Raw genomic sequence first — 21,269 nt, forward strand, 5'->3', positions numbered from 1 at the left:
GTGACTTTGGGTAAATTATTTAATGTCTTTGTGCCTTCACTTTGTCTTCTGTAAAATGGGGACAATAAGCTACCTCATAGGGTGGTTGTTGAGGATTAAAGGTGTTAAGACATCTAAATTGCTTAGAATGGTGCCTGGCTTGTAAATTTCAGCTATTATTATTTTCAAATCGTTTCCTTCTTCTGCCCTTTCATCTGTATTGCATTGTCACTACAGTAAAGTATTATGGGCCACAGGGCATGCAAGGGGTCACCCAGCATCATCTTCCCAGGCCCCAGTTCCTAGTGGATGTCCCAAGGCCACCTCTGCCAATCTGGAAAAGCCTTGCTACACAGGCTAGACAAACTTGGGGCCCCTCTGGAACTCTTCAGGAAAGTCTCCAGGTGGCTGGCAATGGGCCACCACCTATCCTGCTCTGTCCCTTTAGGGAGAACTGTTCAAATAAAGGATCTACTGGGTGGCCACGCAGGGCTGTCTGAATTGACACTTGAGCACCCTTCAGAAACTCTGGAACCATGGGTTTCATTGCCAATACGCAAGCCCACTGGGCAATTTGAAAGAAAAAAAGCGTTTTCCATCTTAGCATGTGCAAGTGAGAGGTGAGTGTAGTTGTGCATTTTCTCCAGTTATCACACTCTTCTCCCCGTGCCAGCAGGCTACAGGGGCAGGTTCCGTGAGGTGTGGAAGCACTGGGCGGGCGTAGTTCAGTCAACGGGACCATCCCGGCAGCGCATAGCGTCTCACACACGTTTTCCAAAATGTGTGTAATTTCCGCCCCGCGTCTGGGCTCCGCAATCAGCAGTGAGGCAACATGTTCTGAAGCGTCAGTTCTGAACATAGCCAGCGCCTCACACTGTGGGGAAAGCGAAGCATGATGGTCCGACGTGGACCAGTGCACCTGACGACGGGGGATGCTCTTGGCAGGATACTGATGCCTCTCATGAAAGCTCACCACCTTCCCAGCCTCCGCAGAGAGGTATGAACTCCTGCAGACCTGTCTGCCCCATTGTCCCGGGAGTGAGGAGACGGAGCTGCTCTGTGGGGCCTGGGCTGGCAGCTCATGGAGGCTGTGGGTGAGAGCTGGGAGGTGCGGGCTGCGGTCTGGGATCCTTGCCTGCAGCCCAGTCCACCTAGGATCGTAACCTCCCCACCTAGGAAACGACAGTGGTTCCAAGGCTTTATCCGCAGGGACCATCATGGCTTATGGGGAAATGAACAGTCTGTCAAACAGCCCTGGACATCTGATCTTTTTTTCACTGACGTGACAGTTACAAATCGGAATCAATCAGTTCAGATTGCAATTTGGCTAACGTTTACTGAGCCTCTGGTGTGTGGCCAGGATCGTGCTAACACTCGTTTTGACCCGGCCTGGCTGCAGCTCCCATTCAGTTGAGACACTTACTGAGAGTGGCTTCTGTGCTGGGCATGGGGAGTCTGAGATGCACAGGAGAAGACGCCTCATCGCATCCTAACTGCCCTGTCTGGCGGTCCCGGGTGGTCCCAGAACTGCTCAGCAGAAGCAGGTGCTTGTTCTCAGGGCAGTTTGTGCCTTAGGAATTCCAGGTCTATTTCTTATCCAAAAAGAGGAATGGATACTGAAGCTGAAACCTGTTATTGTACATAAAACATTGTGTTCCCTTCATCTGGTTATTTGATGAGAAACTGAAGTTTGGTGCCTGTTGGCTTCTCACTATTGGGAGAATAATCCCGTGCCCTGCAGACTCGCCCCTCGAGCCCCCTTCCCACCCTTCTCTTCAGCACAGGGACGAGATTTCCAGGGCGGGGGGTGAGCACAGAGACCCCTGCAGAGGTCAGGCTTTGCTTGCATCGGCAAACTTGACTGTGGGCGTGCAGTGCTGGGGGGCGGGCGGAATGTGCGGGTTTCTGTTCCTGATTTGAAAATCAAAAGAGAGATGACAGACCCATAAAAAGGCATGTTGATTTTTCACAGGGCGGGGGTATATTTTTAAAATCTCAATACTGAAACATAGTCCCAGCGAGTAGCTCAAGCGTTCATGGTCAAGAGTCAAATTCCACAAGGTCACGTCCAAGAGGGGCCTGCAACTAAAGAGATCCTTTCGATGGACCGTCAGTATCTGTCTGGTCCCAGGGCTAAGGGGAAGCCCTGTGTGTACGTGAGCAGAAAATCCGAGATCCAGCTGCACTCTCCCCGTCTCCCCGGTGTGATCTCGGGTTTAACGCTGGCCCTCCGTGGAATCCATGTAGCACCTTCTCATAGGTTTAAAAATAGATTTCGGGCCTGCGAACCCTCTTAAGAGGAACACGACAGAGCCCAGTGCCAGCACCGTGGCACCCGATACCCGGCTGCGATCACTTCCCTAAATAGGCGCCGCTCTCGGGATCCTTGCGCCAGCTGAACTGGCGCGGAGCTCACCACACAGCGTTAAACGGAGAAACAAGCCAGGCTCTCTTCCCTCGCCTCTCTCTCCTCTCTCACTACCAAAGGTCTGGAGGAGTCACACCGGATTTCTTGGTTCATTCAACACGCCAGCTGGAGCATCTATCCTGTGAAGTTCCTTCCTAATTAACTGCGGAGGGGGTTAGGGCAGGAGGGTGCCATAGGGCACACACGACGAAAGACATTTCCCCCGGCTCCGCCCGGCGATGCTCTAGGTGGTTCGCAGACTCCCCGGGTGGTTAACCGCTGCCCCAGGTGGTGATAAGCCAGCCAGCCTTTCTGTGGAAAGGGCGGGGCTCCTGGCGCGCGCCCTTATCGGCCTCGTACAGAGACTCGGGGGGCCGGGGCAACTCCCTGAGCGCGCGCGGGGCGACGCAGATAGAAGAATGGCGGGGGGCAAAGCGAGCCTTGTCAGCAGGGGAGGAGCTGTGGACCCGGGCTGGGCTCGGGAGCAAGGCTTCAGCTGTACACGCACCCTGAGAATTGGTTCTCCACTGCAGAGACAATGGAAATTGAAAATGATGCAGTGAAAGAAAGCCCAAGAGGTCCAGTGGCTCCAGCAGCGTGCTGGGGGTGCCTGGGGGCCTGCATCCCGCCGTGAGTGTTCTGACCTTGCAGAAGCGGTGACGGGGCCCTAATTTTCCAGCGTAGAAGCAAAATCAGTCACACCCCCTACCTCGGAGCGGGAGGCGGGAGTTAACCTTTGACCCAAGCTTTGGTGAAGGAAGGGAGGGGCGGAGGACAAAAGAGCATCCCTGTCGTTTACTGAGGACCTACTACGCGCCCGCAGTGGTGCTGGGCATTTTTACATAATCCTCACAATACCTGGGGGTGGGGGACAGGAGAAGGTTATTTTCATGTCACTGATGAGGAAGCCCATGCTCAGAAAAGTTACTTCCCTTTATCAGAAGTTACACAGCTCGACTGTTGGCGGCCCGCTAATTGTGAGTATTTTAAGGATGCCCGGAAAAGCAAATGATGACGTTGCAATTCAGTGAGGCCCAAGTCTGACTTGACTGCAGAGGATTAAAATGAGAGAAGCAGGAGACCCTCTGCCCTCCAGTGACCTGCAGGGGGAGAGAAGTGGTCACTGCTCGGGGCATGAGGTGCCAGGTGGCCCGTCTCTGGAATCCCGGGTCTGCCCTGAATCTCAGCTTTGACGTCGCTGTAGAGAGGAGCCAGCCTGGGTGCAGGCTGGCTGCCGCCTGAAGCTCTGTTCCCCCAAAGCATCCTGGGGTTCATCTGAGAGCCCCGCACACCTGGGATCCTTTGCTTCAGGCTTTTGAGCAAGAAGCATCATCCTCTCAGTTTCTGGAAGAGCCAGAGATTCACGGGGGAGTTCGTGGCAGGGGGGCCCTGGAGCCGTGCCAGGCTCCCACTCCATCCGGGGGTTCTGCATGCTGCATCCCTTTCTTCTCCCCACACTGTCTCCTCCTGATGTAGCTGATATAGCCTGGAGGAAAGAACTCCACGGCCATAGCCTCCAGCACCTCATTACGCTTGTCTGTGAGGAACTGCAGAGACAGCTGGTAAAATATTTAGCACGATGGAAAAAAACTGCACACGCCATGAACCTGGAAGATAGAACAAGGGGTCCTTACCAAGCACCCCTCATCTTTTTCTTTAGCCCATCAATTCCTTTCTGGTCCTTTGCCTTGGTTGTTTGCTTTGGTTTCAGTGATTCTCACAGGCAATCTCCCGGGTACACTAAATACCTGTAATAAAAGTGCAGCCCTAAGGTACGAAAAAAATTAGGAAACAGGCAAGGAGCAGTTGTCGAAGGGTATGGGAGTGATGGAGGGTTGAGGAGGGACAGTCAATTAATGGTAAAAAAAAAATAAGGGCTTATCTTTCTGAATCCCTAGAGCCCAAAGAAACCCTTCCAAGTCATCTAGTTTATCCTGCGCTTCTCTACACCATATCAAATGATGAGTTACGTTTCTCTGCTACCCCGAAGATCCCCAGCAAAGATTCAGCTCTTTCTGAATAATGAGTTCTGTTAAGTCACATCCCTTACCACTGGAAAAAATTCTTTCTTTCTGATCTAAACCTTCTCCACATCAATGTAACCCCATGATTTACAGTTTCCTTATGACCTGAGGAAATGTTCATACAGCAGTCAGCACCACTGCCCAGGTCTGTGCTAGTCACATAGGGGAGCAGGTGGGAAAAGTGAAGCAGAGGGACTGGGAATACAGGACACGTGAACCAAGCTGCCTCTACCTGTAGGAAGCTTATAATTGAATCATGGTGGTTATGGCACCTGGAAAGGGGTACCATAGAAGTAGTCCCAATCTGAGACCCAGACTCTAGTGCTGGAGGGGTTTACATCTTAAGGGCTATCTCCTTGAGCCTTCTCTTCTTTAATGTCGATCACCCCAGGTCCTTTAACCTCAGGCCTTATTGGGTAACGTGCCTGAAGTTGTTTCCTTCTTCTCCTCTTGGGCTTTGTCCGACTCTGCGTATCTAAGTTGCAAAACCTCAACCCTACTGAGGTCACAGCCAGAGTCAAGAATTCTTGGCAGTCCTTGCGGAGCAACTGAGCCCTTGCACCACAATTAGTGAGCCTGCACTATAGAGCCTGCGAGCCACAACTACTGAGCCCACGTGTCACAACTACTGAAGCCCGCTTGCCTAGAGCTCGTGCTCCGCAACAAGAGAAACCACTGCAATGAGAAGCCCGCGCATCGCAACGAAGAGTAGCCCCCACTCGCCGCAACTAGAGAAAACCCGCACGCAGCAACCAAGACCCAACGCGGCCAAAAAAAAACAAACGGAATTTTTGGCAGTCCTGAGTACTCAAGTCCTCTGATAATACCTCAGTCCCTCTCCCATTCTCTCAGCAGTACCATGGGTTGTATTCAGCTTCTGGTCCACTATGACTAGTTCATCCTTTTTCTTTGTGATTGTATATAAGCCATAGCAATTATGGTATAAAGAACCCGGGGCTTAGGAGTTATACTACCTGGGTATCAGAATTGGGCTGGGAATTTTTGCTATTTAACTTTGAACATTTCCCTTTACGTGTAAGATCTCAGTTCATCTCACCTTTAAAATAGATGTGCTGTCTAGAAAGAACCCTCAAAATTCAGTAATCAGAAAACAAACAACCCAATTTAAAAATCGGCAAAAGATTTGAACAGATACATCACCAAAGAAGTTATGTGGATGGCAAGTCGGCCCCTGAAAAGATGTTCAGCCTCATTAGTTATGAGGCAATGCGAATCAAAACGACAATGAAATACTCCTACACATCTATTAGAATGTCTAAATTAAGGCTAACTGTACCAAGTGCTGGCAAGGGTAGGGACCAACGGGAGGGGCTACAAAGGGGCAGAAGGAAACTTTTGGAGGTGATTTTGGAGGTACATTGTCTTGATTGTAGAGATGTTTTTATATATATATATATATAAACTTACTAAATGGTACATTTTAAATATGCAGTTTACAGTGTGTTGGTTACACTTCAACACGGCTGTTAAAAATGGTCTATTTTTCAGTCCATCGTGTGAGTCAATTGAATTAGTGCTTTTGAAACTGTTATATTGTTCATATTGTTCATCTGCCATTTGAGTAGGGCATTTCTCTCTCTCTAAATATTAATGTTGGAACAATGCTTTGGAATCCCTTGAGATCCTGCACTGGGCTATGATCAGGGCTGTTCCAGTAACCATAATTTATTAATTGAAGCTCTCTATGTGGAGGCTTTTAGCAAATCTGAGAAGGAGTTTTAAGAAGCACAGAGCAAGAGACCTGGAGGGTAACCCGTGTCTTTAAAATGTGTGCATTTTTGTGCTCGGAGAAGGGGCCGTGGTGACTCCCCCAGCCAGACACCTGCCTTTGGTACAGGGGTGTGGCGTTTTCCACCTTGCAGAGGTTGCCTGTCCTCTGATGGTGTTGAGGGTCTCAGGCCTGGAAAATTCTGATGCCGCTGTCTTCAAATTCCAGTGTTTTCATCCACATGGGAGAGGTTAGTTGCATTATACACTTCAGATCACTCTTTTTCGGCAACATCCTGTCCTTCTCTCTTGATCTTTATTTATTCCATTTATTTGGGACGTTCCCCTAATTGTCGAATGGATTTGAAGAGCACCTTACTTTTTTTCTTTTACTTGAAGTAGAGATAGTTTATAATATTATATTAGTTTTTAGTTTCAGGTGTACAGCATAGTGATTTAATATTTTTATAGATTATACTCCATTTAAAGTTATTATAAAATATCGGCTATATTCCCTGTGCTGTACATTACATCCTCATATCTTATTTATATTATACCCAGTAGTTTGTACCTCTTAATTCCCTTCCCCTATCTTGCCCTTCCCTCACCCCTCTCCCCACTGGCAAGCACTAGTTTTCTGTATCTGTAAATCTATTTCTGTTCTGTTAATATTCATTTGTTTTACGGTTCCGTTTCCACATATAAGTGAAAAAGCATAGTGTTTGTCCTTCTCTGTCTGACTCAGTTTCACTAAACATAATACCCTCCAGGTCCATCCATGTTGTTGCCAATGGTAAAATTTCATTCTTTTTCATGGCTGAGTAATATTCCATTGTATCTATGTACCACATCTTCTGTATCCATTCCTCTGTTGATGGACACTTAGGTTGCTTCCACGTCTTGGCTATTGTAAATAGTGCTGCTATGAACACTGAGGTGCATGCAAATTGGTGTTTTTGTTTTTTTGGATAAACAGCCAGGAGTGAAATTGCTGGATCATATGGTAGTCCTATTTTTAGTTTTCTGAGGAACCTCCATACTGTTTTCCACAGTGGCTCCACCAATTTACAAGAGCACCTTACCGTGGAAAACACTCTGTTTTTTCTAACCTCAGGGTATCCCGTGCGTTGTCCCCTCCTGGCACTGGGCACACTTGGGCTGGGGATCTTGTCAGTGTTGCTAATGGAAGGGCTTTGGGTCAGCTGGCCCCTCTGTTTACTGGTAGTAACCTTGGTCCTGACCTTAACCTCCCTGGGCTCAGCTTCTCCATCCACACAACTACAATAGCATCTTCTACTTCAAGAGGCGCCTGCGACGGTTAAATGAGGTAACGCAATATGTCCTTCACCTAATAGGTACTCAGTGGGTTAATTCTTCCCAAACACACAGCTGTCCGGTGCCCCCCATGCTTCGGGGCAGGAGGGGTGGGAAAAGAGCATTTGGTGCCGTGTCTAAACTGCTATTTGAAGAGAGCATGAAGCTGGGCTCATGATACAGAACATCCAGGTTGGGACAAGCAGTATCGCCAGCGGCTGTGACAATCTCTGTCACTGCTTCTGCTGGCCATTGCTCATCACTCAGCGTAATCCCTGGTGTCACCGCCCCCCCCCCACAACACACACATGCTCTTGACATCTGTCCCCGAAATGACCACACGAAAAGGTGAGGGTGGTCCCGGAGCAGAATCTGGGAGCTTCCTCCGGCCTTGGGTGACATTCCCTAAAACAGCGTCAGACTGGGGGGATGAGGGAGACGTAGTAACAGATCCGCGTCTCAGCTTCACTCTGCCTCGCGGCTCCCGGCAGCAGCTGGAAGAGGCTGATGAGCTGGCATCTCAGGACACGCTGCAAGAGCTGGAAACATGCAGATCGGTGATGGGGCATAAATAGCCTCTGCTGAGCTCGTCCTGGCCGTCTCCGCCGGCCCCGGGGCCCACTCACCCGGGCGGTCGGGGAGACAAGAGGCAGGGCGGGAGCGCCATGCAGCGTGGAGCTCCTCACCTCGCCTGGACGTGTGCGCCTCCCGCCTGCCGCCGCAGGACGCGGCCCTCCACGCGCCCGCGCCGCGGGGCTCGGCCGCAGGGGCCTCGTCTCCGGAGATCGCTCCGCGTTACCTTTCGCGTCAGACGCGAGGATGAGGAGGAAATGAAGAGGCCCCACTAGCGGCTGGCGGGCGGGCGGGCGCCAGGGTACGCGCGCCGGAGCCCAGCCGAGCCGAGGCGAGCGGCGGGCGCCTGTATTTTTAGCCTGATGCCGCTTAACTTGCTGGCGCTCCGCGCGCAGCCGAGCAGATAACGGGGGAGGGGAGCCGGCCGCGGCCTCGGATTTCCGCGCCGGCGCCGGACGATGGCAGCGCGACCGCGCAGGTCGGGTCCAGACGCCGCGGTGAGTGCCAGGCCGGCCCGCGCCGGGCGGGGTCCCTGCCGCCGCGCCCCCTGCCGCGGGCTCGTCGGGCGCCGGCCACCAACTTTCCCGGCGCGGGCGCGGGCGAGGACGCGCGCCAGCCGCCCTACTGTTGCCTCACGTCCGCGGGCGCCGAGGCTTCTAGCGGGATCCAGAGGAAAATTCCTCTGGCCTGGAGGCCGCCGCCGCGGAGGGGCTGGTGCCGGGAGGCGGCCGGACCCGTGGCCGGGCGGCCGGGCGGGCGCGCGGAGGTGCCTGGAGGACAGTCCCGCGGGGCTGACTTTGCGGTGCGGGGCGACCGGCCGCCCCTCGCGGGGACCAACTCGGACCTGCGGGGATGCCCCGGCCTTGGCCTTGGCCAGAGAAGGGCCGCCTCGGGCGCCCGCGGCACGCCTGAGCCCTAGACCTTAGAAACACGAGCGCCCAGAGGTCCCGAGTCAGCGGGAAATGAACGGGGGTGAGAGGGAGCCGGGGGACCCCCCGGCGAGCTGTGCACTGTCCCCATTTTATTAATGGAATTGAGGTCTGGGAACTTGTGCGAGGCACAGCATCAAGTGGCGGAGCGGGGCTTCACGCCAGGTCTGTCCAACGTCAGGGTCCACTGTGGCTTTTCTCACATCCTGCATCACCCAGCCTCCCAGCATGAGGCTGGAAGAGCGCAGGAACGGACGGGGTTTTCCCCAAGGCCTTGTACTTGTGCGGAGAGGTCATAAGAGGACCTGGGACTCTGGCTTACACATCTCGTTTCCTCAGTGACACCTTTAATAGCACAACTTTCTGGAAAGAAAAATGAAAGAAACCTAATGAAAGCGCACACTGGGGCCCAGGGTTTACTTCTGTTTCTCTGTCGTCGGTAGCCTAATGCAGGGGCCACACAGGTGTGTGCGGGCGGGCACTGCCTGTTCTTTCTTGGAGGCCCGACCTGGGCTCCAAGGAGCACCCGGGCGCTGAGTGTGAAGACACTCTCAGATGTGAAGGGCACCTCCCATATACAGGCCAAACGCCGCCTGCTGTACTTGGTCTTCCGGATGTGCTGCAGCCCCTCAGGAAAAGGTCCAGAACCTCTACTGGGAGTTCTGACAGTGACTCTGCCTTTTGCCCAAGCAAGACCCTTTGGGAAGGAGATACTGTCTTATCACTGTTTACAGAAATTAATGAGAGCTCAGTTTCCATTCATCTTTTGAGATGAGATTTTGCACTGGGAGACCTTGAAAAAGTCAGTCATGATTTGTTCTGGGAAAACTGAGGCCATCTCAAGCCCCAGAGAAGGCGTGAGGAGGCCCTGGGTTCTCCCACCTGGTCTAAACCTAGACTCCACCTGGCTCCGGTGTTTCGGCAGCCTCCCCTGCCCCTGGGTGCAGACTTGCTGACATTTAGCTCCCTGCTTCCGGCGCTCCCTCCCCGGACACTGGAGTCCCCTCTGCTACTTATCTATTGCTATATTCGTATCTGCCCCACTCAGGAAGTGCAAGTTTAATAATAGTCGGGCATCTCAGGTAACCAAGGGTTCACCTCCCTTTTCTGACGAGCAGCCCTGATGAGAACTTGAGTCCCAAGAGGAATTCCATTCCCTTCCTTTCCCCTCTGCTTCCTTCCTCCTGAAGCGAGGGCTGAAGTGGGCACAGCCTCTGAGTGCTGAGAGGCGGAAGGCTCTCTCCGGCCAGAGCTGAACTGGAGTGGAATCTCTGGGCACTAGAACATGGCTAGTGAGGAAGCACTACTTAGATTCCTGCCCAGCCAGGATTCGCTGTGTGACCTCGGACAAGATGCTTAACGTCTCTGTGACCCATTTACCTCATCTGTGAAGAGGAGACAATGAAAGTACCTGCCTCTGGAGATTATTGGGAGGAGCCAGTGAAGTCGTTGGTGCAGAGGGCTTAACACACAGGAAGGGCTTTATAAAGGTGACTTGTTTCATTGTGAAAAGAAGTTCGGGGACATCACGTGGGTTAATCTGTAGGGATGTGGGCCGGGTATGCAATGAGATGTGTGCGACCCCTCCTCCCCTCAGTGCCGGCAGTTTCCTCAAGGGTAAAATTAGGTTAAAATAAAGCTCAAGATGAGGAAGGGGCAAAGGCGCAAGTGGGCAGCCTTGGTGTGGGTGCTCAGAGGGGTGACAGCTCTCGGTGGTGGTACAGGGTTCAGGGCCATCGTGGACTGATTTTTCTGGACGCAACGAGCGGCTTTCTTTAGCTCCTCTGGTCTCTCCGCACAGAGAGGCCTCTCTGAGGCTGCCCTGCAGGGACGGGGCGCTCAGGGAGGGCCGGGGACTCTGGTCCAATTTATCCTAGCGCTGAGATAGTCTGGTTCGTATTTTGTCATTATTGTTGTTTTTCTGGTTGGTATTTACTCAGGTAAATATTCTGAATGGAGCATATTGGATTCTTTTGACTCTCTTTCTGCCCTACTGGGTTACAGGCTGTTCCTAGACGCACCAGGAAACGGCACCTAGGACAGGTCATTAAGTTGCAGGAAACTGAGTTAGAGATTCAGCAGAACAAGATGGCAAGAGTGGGTCTCATATTCCAAAGAGGGCCATTTGCTCTGCAGCTGAAGTATTCTCTGGCACCCAGGAGGTGCCCACTGCATGCCTGTGGAATAGATCACTTTCTAACTCTATCACTTTGCTTGTCAAGTCACGAGGGCAGAGACCTATATTCAGGATTTTTACTCTCTCTCTTTGCCCTAGCAGGATTCTGGACTTGAAACAGGACCTCAGGAAATAAGTTGTAGAATTAAAACTGGGGGGTACACAGTGGAATGACACCGTTATTACCTATAATCCACCTGTAAGATACCCTGAGGATCCTACCTGGGTCCTGACGACTCTATGCCAGAGAAGACTGAAAAGAAAATGAAAAAGCCTTAGCAATTGAACTTCACCTCTAACTATCTAGGTGACCTTAGCCGGTCACTTTATTTTTACCATCAGTTTTATCATCAGGGAAGGGAAGGCCTGGGACTGGATGATTCCTTCCTAGAGGCCTGTCTTGGCCTCAACGCAGCAGGTCAGGGTCAGAGCCGGGACCTGCCAGGGACCCTTTCTCTGCCATAGATTCACTGTTTAATTGGGAAAGGCATGGGGGCCCTCCCAGCCCCTACACCTGTCATGGGTTTCCGGTCACCCTCAGGTTTGAAATCGCTGAGAATGCACCTCGGGGTCAAGGGCAGTAGGCAGGTTTTGGCTTGATTCAGGGAGTCCTGGGCTGAATCCCTGAGTGTTAACTAACACAGAACTTGGGCGTGTTATTAACCTCTCCAGACCTCAGTTTTGTCACCTCTAAAATGGACATAATAATTACACCTGCCTCACGGGTTGTGATCAGGATTGAAAGATAGAACTGATTGATATTAGTATTATAATTTCATGGTTCAATTAGACACAACAGAAACTATTGAGCCTTCTTCACCTCATCCAGATTGGGCTTCCCCAGCCCTCCGTGTATCTGCTTGTCTGTCTGTCATAAATATTCTCCTTTGCTTCCTAGATTCAATGCTTTGAATAGTGACAGTGTCCTTAGTTGGTGTTACCTCTATTTGTATCCACCATGCTTAGGTTTTCATCCCACATCCTATGATTGTGGTTTGGACAAGTGGGAGATGTGTCTCTCTCTAATACTCTCATTTTGGAGAAATAATGTACTATATTTTTTTCCAGACAGCTGAGTCCAGACAGGCTTTCTGAACCAGCAGGCACAGACAGACATTTTCAGAGGGACTGAACCTTGAGCCTGATTTTTCTGGGAATCCAGCTCATGAGGAACCAACAGATTAATCCTCGCCTGAGGTGGCAGGGACGGGGGCACGGGGCAGCCCTCCGGTGTGAAGATCTGTAAGGCTGGAGAATCTTTCCTGCCCTGGATTAACTGTTTAATTGGTGAAGGTGTGCAGGCCTGCTTTGGTTTCATTGTAGGACGCTGAGATTGTCGGCTGTAGACTTTGAATCTAACATGTTTAGGGACCGTCATCCCTGTGACTGCTCTAACAGAGTACCACAAACCTGGTGGCTTAAAACGGGAGAAGTATCTTCTCTCACAGTCCGGAGGCCTGAGGTCTGAGTCAGGGTGTTAGCAGAGCCACGCTCCCTCCGGAGGCTCCAGGGCAGACTGCTCTTGACCGCTTCTAGCTTCTAGCTTCTGCTGCTTGCCAGCTTCCTTGGCTCGTGGCCGCTTCACTCCGACCTCTCGTGTGTGTGCGTGTGTGTGTGCGTGTGTGTGTGTGTGACTGTGTTCTTCTGTCTTTTGTAAGGACACTTATCACTGGATTTAGGGCCAACCTAGGTAATCTAGGACAATCTCATCTCAAGACCCATAACATAATTACATCTGCGAAGACGCTTTTTGCAAGTAAGGTCACATTCAGAGGCTCCAGGGGTTAGGGTGCAGGCGTACCTTGGGGGGCCACGGTTCAGCCCACTACAGCACGTTCTGGGAGGAGGGGAGCGTGGAAGCAGACAGAGCACCCCTGGGTGGATCTTCTGGAGGAACGGCATAAGCCCCCCAACCTCCCCCCACTTCACACGTGGCTTGTCACCTGACAGTTCTCACCTGTTAAACTCACCCAGAGTGCACACCGTGTGCGAGCACCGTGCTCCGCGCTTGTGCTGATGTAATAATTATAGTCATGTATAATATTTCCTTTCAGCTTCACAGCCAGGCCTTGTCCCCCTCCCTCCCTGGCTTACAGATAAGAACACAGGAGCAGAGGTACCTGCAGACTGTAGGGCCCCCCTAGACGCAGGGGAGCTGCTCGGAGCCCCTGCAGTTGTCTTCCATTCCCCCAGCTCTCATTCATCTCTAATACAAACCAATGTCCTGGGCAGGGTCTGGATGTGCCTGTAGGTGTCTGAGCCTCAGCATACAGACCCCAAGTGCTTTACTGTCATTCAGGAAAACTGGCGAGGGGCACCTGCCGGCTCAGGTGGCAGAGCCAGACCGCCTGCTGTGCCTCTTCCCTGCTGTGTGAACCTGCACAAGTCACTTGGGCTCTCTGGGCCTCCGTTCCCTCATCTGTAAAATAGGGACGGCAATAGTACTTACCTCTTGGGGATATTTTAAATGACGAAATGCATCTGTGTGTGTGTGTGTTGATACGTATTATATGTCAAGTGCCGATAATGGTTCTGGGCACGTAGTAAGGGCTACGCACTGTTTACTTAAAAACAAAACCACAGAATAGCACCGAAGAGCTTGCGTGTGGTTCCTGTGGTCCCTCCAGCTGTGACTCAGTGGGTGGGGCCGGGCAGTGCGCTTTGGGCTCCTCAGGAGGAGGGCGGAGCCCGTGGAGGCATCGAGGCAGTGAGACGCCAGGCCTGCTGAGCGGTCACTGGTGGAATGGGAACCCTCTCGAAGGCCGGCCCCTCCCGGGTCCTAGCCAAGATCGCTTGCTCATAAAAACACCAACAGGAAGGGAGGCTGAGCTCTAAAGGCTGCCCCGCACGTGGGCGGAGAGCGGTCTGTCCAGGGGCTCCAGGCCCGTACGCGCCTGGGGACCATGGTGGGCACCTGAACAGGAGGGTGTGCTGGCTGCCGCCGTGACCTTGGCCCTTTTTCACAGCTCTGGGCTTGAATGGATCGTGAGATCTTTGTCACACAGACCCACTCACAGCTTCTCTTTCTCCTCACAGGCCGATGCTGCTACCAGCTTTCTGAGGGCAGCAAGATCAGGTAACTTGGACAAAGCTTTGGACCACCTGCGGAATGGGGTAGACATTAACACCTGTAATCAGGTAAGTGAGATGCAGGGTGCAGGCAGGCATGTAGTCTCTGAAGAGCGGCTCTTGCCTGGTGCCCTTTCCTGAAGGCTTGAATCTGCCTCTGTTCACCTTTTCCCAGTGGCCTCAAACATCCCTCGGGGCTCCCGCCCGCTGAAGGCCCTAACCTTCAGCAGGGCGGGAGTTTGTGGCCCTGCAGCGGCCCAGGGCCCCATAGAGAAGCGCTGGTGCCCGAACAGTGTGGGCTGCACCCGGCTCCATCCCCTGCGGCCTCTCCCCTTAGAAGTCTCCGGCTGGTCCCTGCTCAGTCTTAAAATTTGTGGCCTTTGAAAGTGGGCTGGAGGAAGGGCCTTTGAAGGATGCTGTGTCAGTGGTGACATTCATCTCCTTTGTCCACCAGCGGGCTTTGTGGGTGTGCTGCTGGGCTGAGAAGGAAACAGTGCTGAGGACTTGCTCTGTCCTATGCTGACAGAGACTGAGAACTAGTGCGGCTGAAAGGGCTTCTCTGGATGTTTCTGGTGCTGAGTGACAGGGCTTGGTTTGGAGAGGGGGAGGGGACTGAAAGTGTGCGGGATGGATCGGAAGACAGAGAGTCAGGTTTGGGGCCAGAAATCTAGGCACTGACTGAATAGAGAGCATCTTACTCCCAAGGAGGAGGACAGGGGTGTGGCTAGGGCCGTGGATGGATGACTTTTGTTGTGTTTGTTTGTTTCTGCCAGTTGTTCACATACACAGCTGATTCCGTTTCTGATTGAGAAGAAAGTTACCAATTGTGACTTCTTAAAAAATCATCTTAACCATTAAAAAAATTGTTCTTAATTGTGGTGAAAAGCACATAACATAGAATCGACCATCTTAAGCGTTTGTAAGTGTACAGTTCAGTGGCCTTAAGTACATCCATGGATGTCACCACACTCCATCCCCAGGGCTCTTTTCATCTCATAAAACTGAGACTCTGCACCCATTAAACAGCAGCTCGCCCTTCCCTCCTCTCCAGCCCCTGGAGACCACCAACCTCCTGTCTGCCTCTAGGAATCTGATTGCTCCAGGTACCTCACGCATAACAGTGGACTCATGCAGTGTATGTCTTTTGTAACTGGCTTATTTCACGGAGCACGGTGTCCTCAGGGTCCATCCGTGTTGTGCTGGACTGGATGACTTTTACAAGCCAGCAGGGGAAATACCAGGAATGCAGCTTAACTTTTCCGCTGGCGGCGTGCCTCTGGCCCCGGCCCCTCAGCCTCACTTTCCTGGCCCTCATCCTACTTAAGGTGTACAATACCCTGTGCCAAGACTCCTTTTGGATCCAGTTGGTCTTCTGTGGTCTAAATCCACAGCTGGAAGATCAGAGAGGATGGGGCGGGGGTGGTGGTGTGATGGGGAACAAGTAGGTGTGTGATACGAAGGAGCAGCCATGGCCGTGAACTTCAGAGGGGAGACAGGCGTGTGGACAGACTTGGGGGTGCAAACTAGATGGGGAGAAGCAAAGCCCCCTTCTGTCATCCCTCCACCCAAATATCCCAGCCTGCGCGCGTCCACAGGCCTGAGGACATTCGAGGTGATTCTAAGTAAACGTACAGCCCTAAAGGTCGCCTTTGGAGAGGTTGACACTCTGGACCCGTTGCTTTCATGGGGAGAGACAGTAGGAGCGAAGTCTGGGGGCCACGGGAGAGTCCTGAGGTCAGAGGGCTCAGGAGAGGGGCTGTGTGAGTTGTCCTTGCGGTGTCGCCAACCACCCCCCAGCCCCGTGGGGACACCCGCGGATGCATCTCTGGGCGGCAGGGAGGCGAGTTCTGGCTTCCTTTGTTCAGGCCCAGAAACCCAGCTGAGTGTCCGCAGTGCGCCCACTTGAGACGCACCAGCCCCTCAGAGGCCTTCCAAGGGTTAAGACGCCAGCTCTCAAAGGAGCCACTTAGCAGAAGTGGGGGCAACTGCATGTCCCTAAGCGCTGAGCCAGAGCTGATTTTCCGTGTGAAATTGGAAGATTCTGATGACACCGGGAGGGGCTCGGTCCTGATCGGGCTGCTGGTGGTGAGGCCCCGGCGTGTGGGTGGCCTGTCCCTCTGCCGTTGCTCCTCTAAGGCACCTCCTCGGTTCATCTCAGGCTCCACGAGCATGAGGCAATATTTGCACTTCATGGACACGCTTTACGATGGGCTTAGCGCCAGAGGAAACTGCTAACTGCTGCAGGCGAGGAAATGATGTGGGGGGCGGGTGTGCGAAAGGAGGGCTCCCAGTGGTGCACAGCCCCTCCTACTGGTTTAGCCCCGCGGCTCCTTCACGCCCTCCCCCAGATCTGGGCCCCGCTGCTCTTTGTCTTGTGCTGCCGCAGGGGCAGAGCTGCAGACCCGCCCAGGAGTGCCAGCATCGCTGGAACCTCCTTCTGTTGTTGACGGGTGATTCGGCTTTTGCTCTGAGTGGAGTGTGTTGGGCGGGGGAGGGGGGAGAGGACTGAACGGTGGGGCGCAGCGGGGCCAGAACTTGAACCTCGGTGAACCTCAGCACACCATCCAGGCAACGCCCTTGCCCTGTGATGCGCACAGACCCGTCCTCCTTATGGGATGAGAGCTTCTTCTTTTTAAAGCGCGCGTTCACTGTTTTGAGAAGATAAAAACAGGCTCTTGTCCTGGGGTCGTGGCTCGAGAATTTGCTTTTGCTTGACTCTTTGGAGCCAGTGGACCATGAGAGCAGTAATATGGCAAATGCTGATGCTTATATAAGCAACACGCTTTCAAAGAGTGTGTCTCGTGGAAAGAATGGGAGTTGTTTGCCATCCTCAGAAATAATAACGCTAAGCAGTGTGAAAAGAGGCTTATTTAAGAGACATCTGAATATTCAGGGCAGCTTTCTTATTGCATAGATTATGTCTACTGATTTTGATCACCATGATTATAGTTATAGAAAAGAACAAGTCCACACGCAAGGACACATGTCTACATGTGCCTACGCCAGTATCTTTCCATGAATACCCGCGTCTTTCATTGATCCAAGCATTTTTCCGCCTTCAGACCCGGGTAGCCAGTGTCTCCCTGGATACCTCCTCACGTGTAGAGCTGGGCTTTAGGAAATTAGTGGTTAAAAGAAGAAAAAAGCCATCATCCTCATCGTCTCTGAACTATAGTCTACTGGCTGTGAGAGCCGTTAAATCAAATAATCACGCAAATGGGTCTGCAGACCAAACTATGTTAGGAGCCATGAGGAAAGGCAGGGGGTGTTAGGAGAATGTGTAAGAAAGATGTGGGGAAAAAAAAAAAAAAAAAAAAAAGAAAGATGTGGGGTAGGGCTGGAGGTCAGAGAAGACTCCTAGAACAGGAGATACTGAGCTGAGGGGTGAGATGGGGTTAATGAGGGAGGGGAGGGAAGAACATTCCAGAGGCAGAGAAAAGCCTGGAGAGTTTAGTGGCAGCCAGAACGGCTGCAGGCGGAGAGAACAGGGACCCAATGAGGCCGGAGAGGTGACCTCAGGGCTGTGCTGGACCCGAGAGGCAGGGGCAATGGTCAACAGCGGCCAACAACTGGGTCAGTGTGCCCCAGGGCCCGAGCCCTGTGTGTGTGCATCACGAGTGTGGGCACGTGTGCGCCACCGTTTCCTGCCGAGCCCCACGTTGACCCTCTGGTTGCCGAGTGAGGAGAAGGGTCTTGGGGAGGGACAAGAACGGCAGGAGTGGGGGACTGACCGAGAAGGATGGAGGGATTTCAGCCTTTGCACGCCGGCACAGCTGCATCCGTGTGTCCTGGTAGAGCATCCGGTTAAGGATTCTGCTCTTTATCCTAAGAGCCGAGGGGAGCGACCACAGATTCAAGCACAGGAGTGACAAGGCCGCAGGTGGCCACTGTGAGCACGACAGGTGGAAGGGCCCACAGGTGGATACAGGGAAGCCAGTTATAACAGCGGTCCCCAACCTTTTTGGCACCAGGGACCGGTTTCGTGGAAGACAGTTTTTCCACGGATGGCGGTTCAGGTGGTAATGCGAGCGACAGGGAGCGTCTGTGCAGCCCAGTTCCTAATAGGCCGTGAACCAGTAGTGCTCCGCGCCCGGGGGTGGGGGACCCCTGGGTTATAAGATGACAGCAGTAGTGCAGGAGAGACACGTCGGGGGCCTGGGTCAGGGTCGTGGCCATGGGGATGGGTGAGTTGGAAGGGGCTGGGAGAGGGGAAGGAGGCTTCCAGGGACCCTGCTGAAGGGTGTCTGGCTTGTGCGGGCCGTGGAGGCTGGCACTGCTCACGGACAGAAGAAGCGGGAGCAGCCTCGGTGTGTGCAGGGCTGGGCGGGCATCCTCTTAGGGAGTCTTTGAGGAATCCAGTGAAATATGCAGTAAGCAATTGCTGTATTTGAGCCTGGGACTCAGATAAGAGGTCCAACCCAGAGAGATATTTGGAAGCCACTCAGCACTCATGGAAGTGGGCGTCGGCGCATGGGAACAGGGCCGAGAGGTGTGTTGAATCTAATCCCCCAGTGTCGTCGTGGGGCTCATTTCACACGTATTTATTAAACACCTTGTTTGTGCCAGGTATCAGGCACTGAGCAAGATAGACAAAAGAGACAAAGTCTGTGCCCTCGTGACATTTATCGCTGGTGAAGGAGACAGAGAGTTAGCAAGAAAAGGAACATACATAACATCAGCTAATGAGACATCCCATGAAGGAGGGAGGGAAAGGGGCCTCATCTAGAGGGTAGTTAAGGCAGGCCTCTCTAAGTGGATGATTTAAAAAGAAGTAAGGGAGAACCATGTGCTTTCTGGAGGTGAGTGTTCCTGGAGGAGGGGATGAGCTAAGGTCCTGGGGCAGGGGTGAGCTTGGTTTGTTTGGGGAAGAACAAGAACAGTGTGGCTGCAGTGGAAGGATGGAAGGGAGGCATGGTAGGCGGGGAGGTGGGAGAAATTGCCGGCGCGGAATCTTGAAGGGCTTTCGGGCCTCGGTGAGGATTTGGATTTTGCTTCAAGGGTGATGGGACGCCTCTTGAAGGTACTCCATCTAACTTAGGTATTTAAGAGATCGCCCTGGCTGCTGTGTGGAGAATCGACTTGGGGCACAGGGACAGAAGCGGGGAGACTTGGGGGGGAAGCTGAGGCAGGGGACCAGGCAGAATCCCGAGGGGGCTCTGAATAAGGGGGGAGAAGGTTGGGAGCGAAGCCCAGGGACTTGCCCCCGCCAGGCTCACAGGGTTGTCACCCTGGCTGTGGTGGTCTCAGCACACACGGCACAGGGCATCTGGGGGCCAGGGGCCCTGACTCAGCCTGGGACCGTGTCATTCTCGCACATGGCGGTGGGCTGGTTGGGTCATGTCTCAGCTCAAAAGCCATTGTGAAGACACAGTTGTCCCCAGGGCCTGAAGCAATGTCCACTGTCGTCACCCCGATCCCCTCACAGCTCAGCCGTGTCCGACCGTAGAGCATAGCAAAGTCGTCTTATCTGTCGTAGTAGATGCTAAGCGACCTGGTGGCGAAGCCCATGGCTGCCTCTGCCCCTCAACACCCAGCACACGACGTGTCATATGGTCGATACTGGCTTGAATAAATGGCTCCATAATTAGACACATACTAACAGCAGCCTCGTGTGTCCAATTTCCAGAATTATTGCTAGATTACTTACATCAAATTAAAATATTTTATTATGGCGGCCATAGCAAGAAAAAAACATACTTTCTGGGATGCACTCATCAACCTTACGTGCTTAGCAGTTAGCCCAATAAAAAGAGAACGAGAGGCCCGCAAGTCAAGAGCCTCTGTTCTCCCGAATTCCTAGAATTGCCCGGTCTACATGGGGCTCCACTGGGAACGGCCAGCTCTAACTCCAGGGGCAAAAAGCCTCACTACTTTAGGTTTCTGCTCTGTTCTTATGACGCTCACAAACCCTGGCTCATTGGCCTTCCTGATAGGAATAAAGGAAATCTCACTCCAACAGGAGAAGCCTTGTCTGCAGCGCTGGCATGAGGCAAAGAGTTAGAAGAAGGGTTTTCTGGAGCATCCCAGGCAGCCTCCATCCCCTTAGCCTGTCTTATTCTTCTCCATGGTACTTACTGTTGCCTGACTTGCTATGCGTCTGTGTCTTACTGTCTGTCTTCCCTGCTACAGTGGAGGCACCTCGAAGGGAGAGGACTTTGCTTTATTCAGCACTCCTTGTCAGGATTCTGCCTTGCACGTAGTAGGTGCTCATAAAATCAGTCAGTAGCTCTCCAGTCTGCTGTAACCACTAATGATGAAGCCTTATTTATTTGACGCTTAGCCCATGTAGGAACTCCATCTAAGCACTGCCACTTTTTCTTTTTGAGTTTTTAAAATTTATTTATTTATTTTTAAATTTTTATTGAAATATAGTTGATTTACAATGTTGTGTTTGTTTCAGGTGTACAGCAAAGTGATTTAGTTATACATATATATATTCTTTTTTTACACTCTCTCCCATGATAGTTTATTATAAGATATTGAGTATAGTTCCCTGTGCTATACAGTAGGTCCTTGGTGGTTAGCTCTTTTGTATACAGTAGTGTGTATATTTTAATCCCAAACTCCTAATTTATCCCTCCCTCCCTTCTGCTTTGGTAACCATAAGTTTGTCTTCTATATCTGTGAGCCTATTTCTGTTTTGTAAGTGAGTTCATTTGTATCTTTTTTTTTTTTTTTTTTTAGATTCCACATATAAATGATATCATATGGTATTTGTCTTTCTCTGTCTGGCTTACTTCACTTTGTATGAGAATCTCTAGGTCCATCCACGTCGTCGTAAGCAGTGCCACTTCTAAGAGCAGCGTGAAATAGTCCCTCTTAGGATAATGACTCTCCTGCATGATGGTACTTCTGGCACCAGCCACACTCATCAAATACGTGGCAGTGTTTGCTGCCGTATCCAGAAGCTTGACCATCTGAGCAATCACAAAAACATAAACAATTTCCGACACAGCCCACGAGAGCATGTGAAACCATGCTAGTTCCACTGATGTTCCCTAAATTTCCACATGTGCCTTCCACATGCACCCAGCATTGCTGGGTACTTGTTTATCTTGAAGGTGAAGGGT

The 21,269-nt window shown here is 52.2% G+C and overlaps 1 protein-coding gene across 10 annotated transcripts in view; it reads left to right on the forward strand.

Moving 5' to 3' along the window:
- The window catches only part of ANK1 (ankyrin 1), a 211,331-nt gene that overhangs the window by 106,811 nt on the left and 83,251 nt on the right, over window positions 1-21,269 (forward strand). For 9 of the 10 annotated variants that reach the window (XM_012538780.3, XM_033415392.2, XM_049704180.1 and 6 more), the window contains exon 2: window positions 14,167-14,268. In XM_012538780.3, the coding sequence (XP_012394234.1) occupies window positions 14,167-14,268 (102 nt within the window). Of the gene's footprint in view, window positions 1-7,935; window positions 8,523-14,166; window positions 14,269-21,269 lie in introns of those variants that run through there. The other variant, XM_033415394.2, reaches the window with a different exon arrangement.

The sequence above is a fragment of the Orcinus orca genome, chromosome 21 (genome assembly GCF_937001465.1).
Source record: "Orcinus orca chromosome 21, mOrcOrc1.1, whole genome shotgun sequence".
NCBI lineage: Eukaryota > Metazoa > Chordata > Mammalia > Artiodactyla > Delphinidae > Orcinus > Orcinus orca.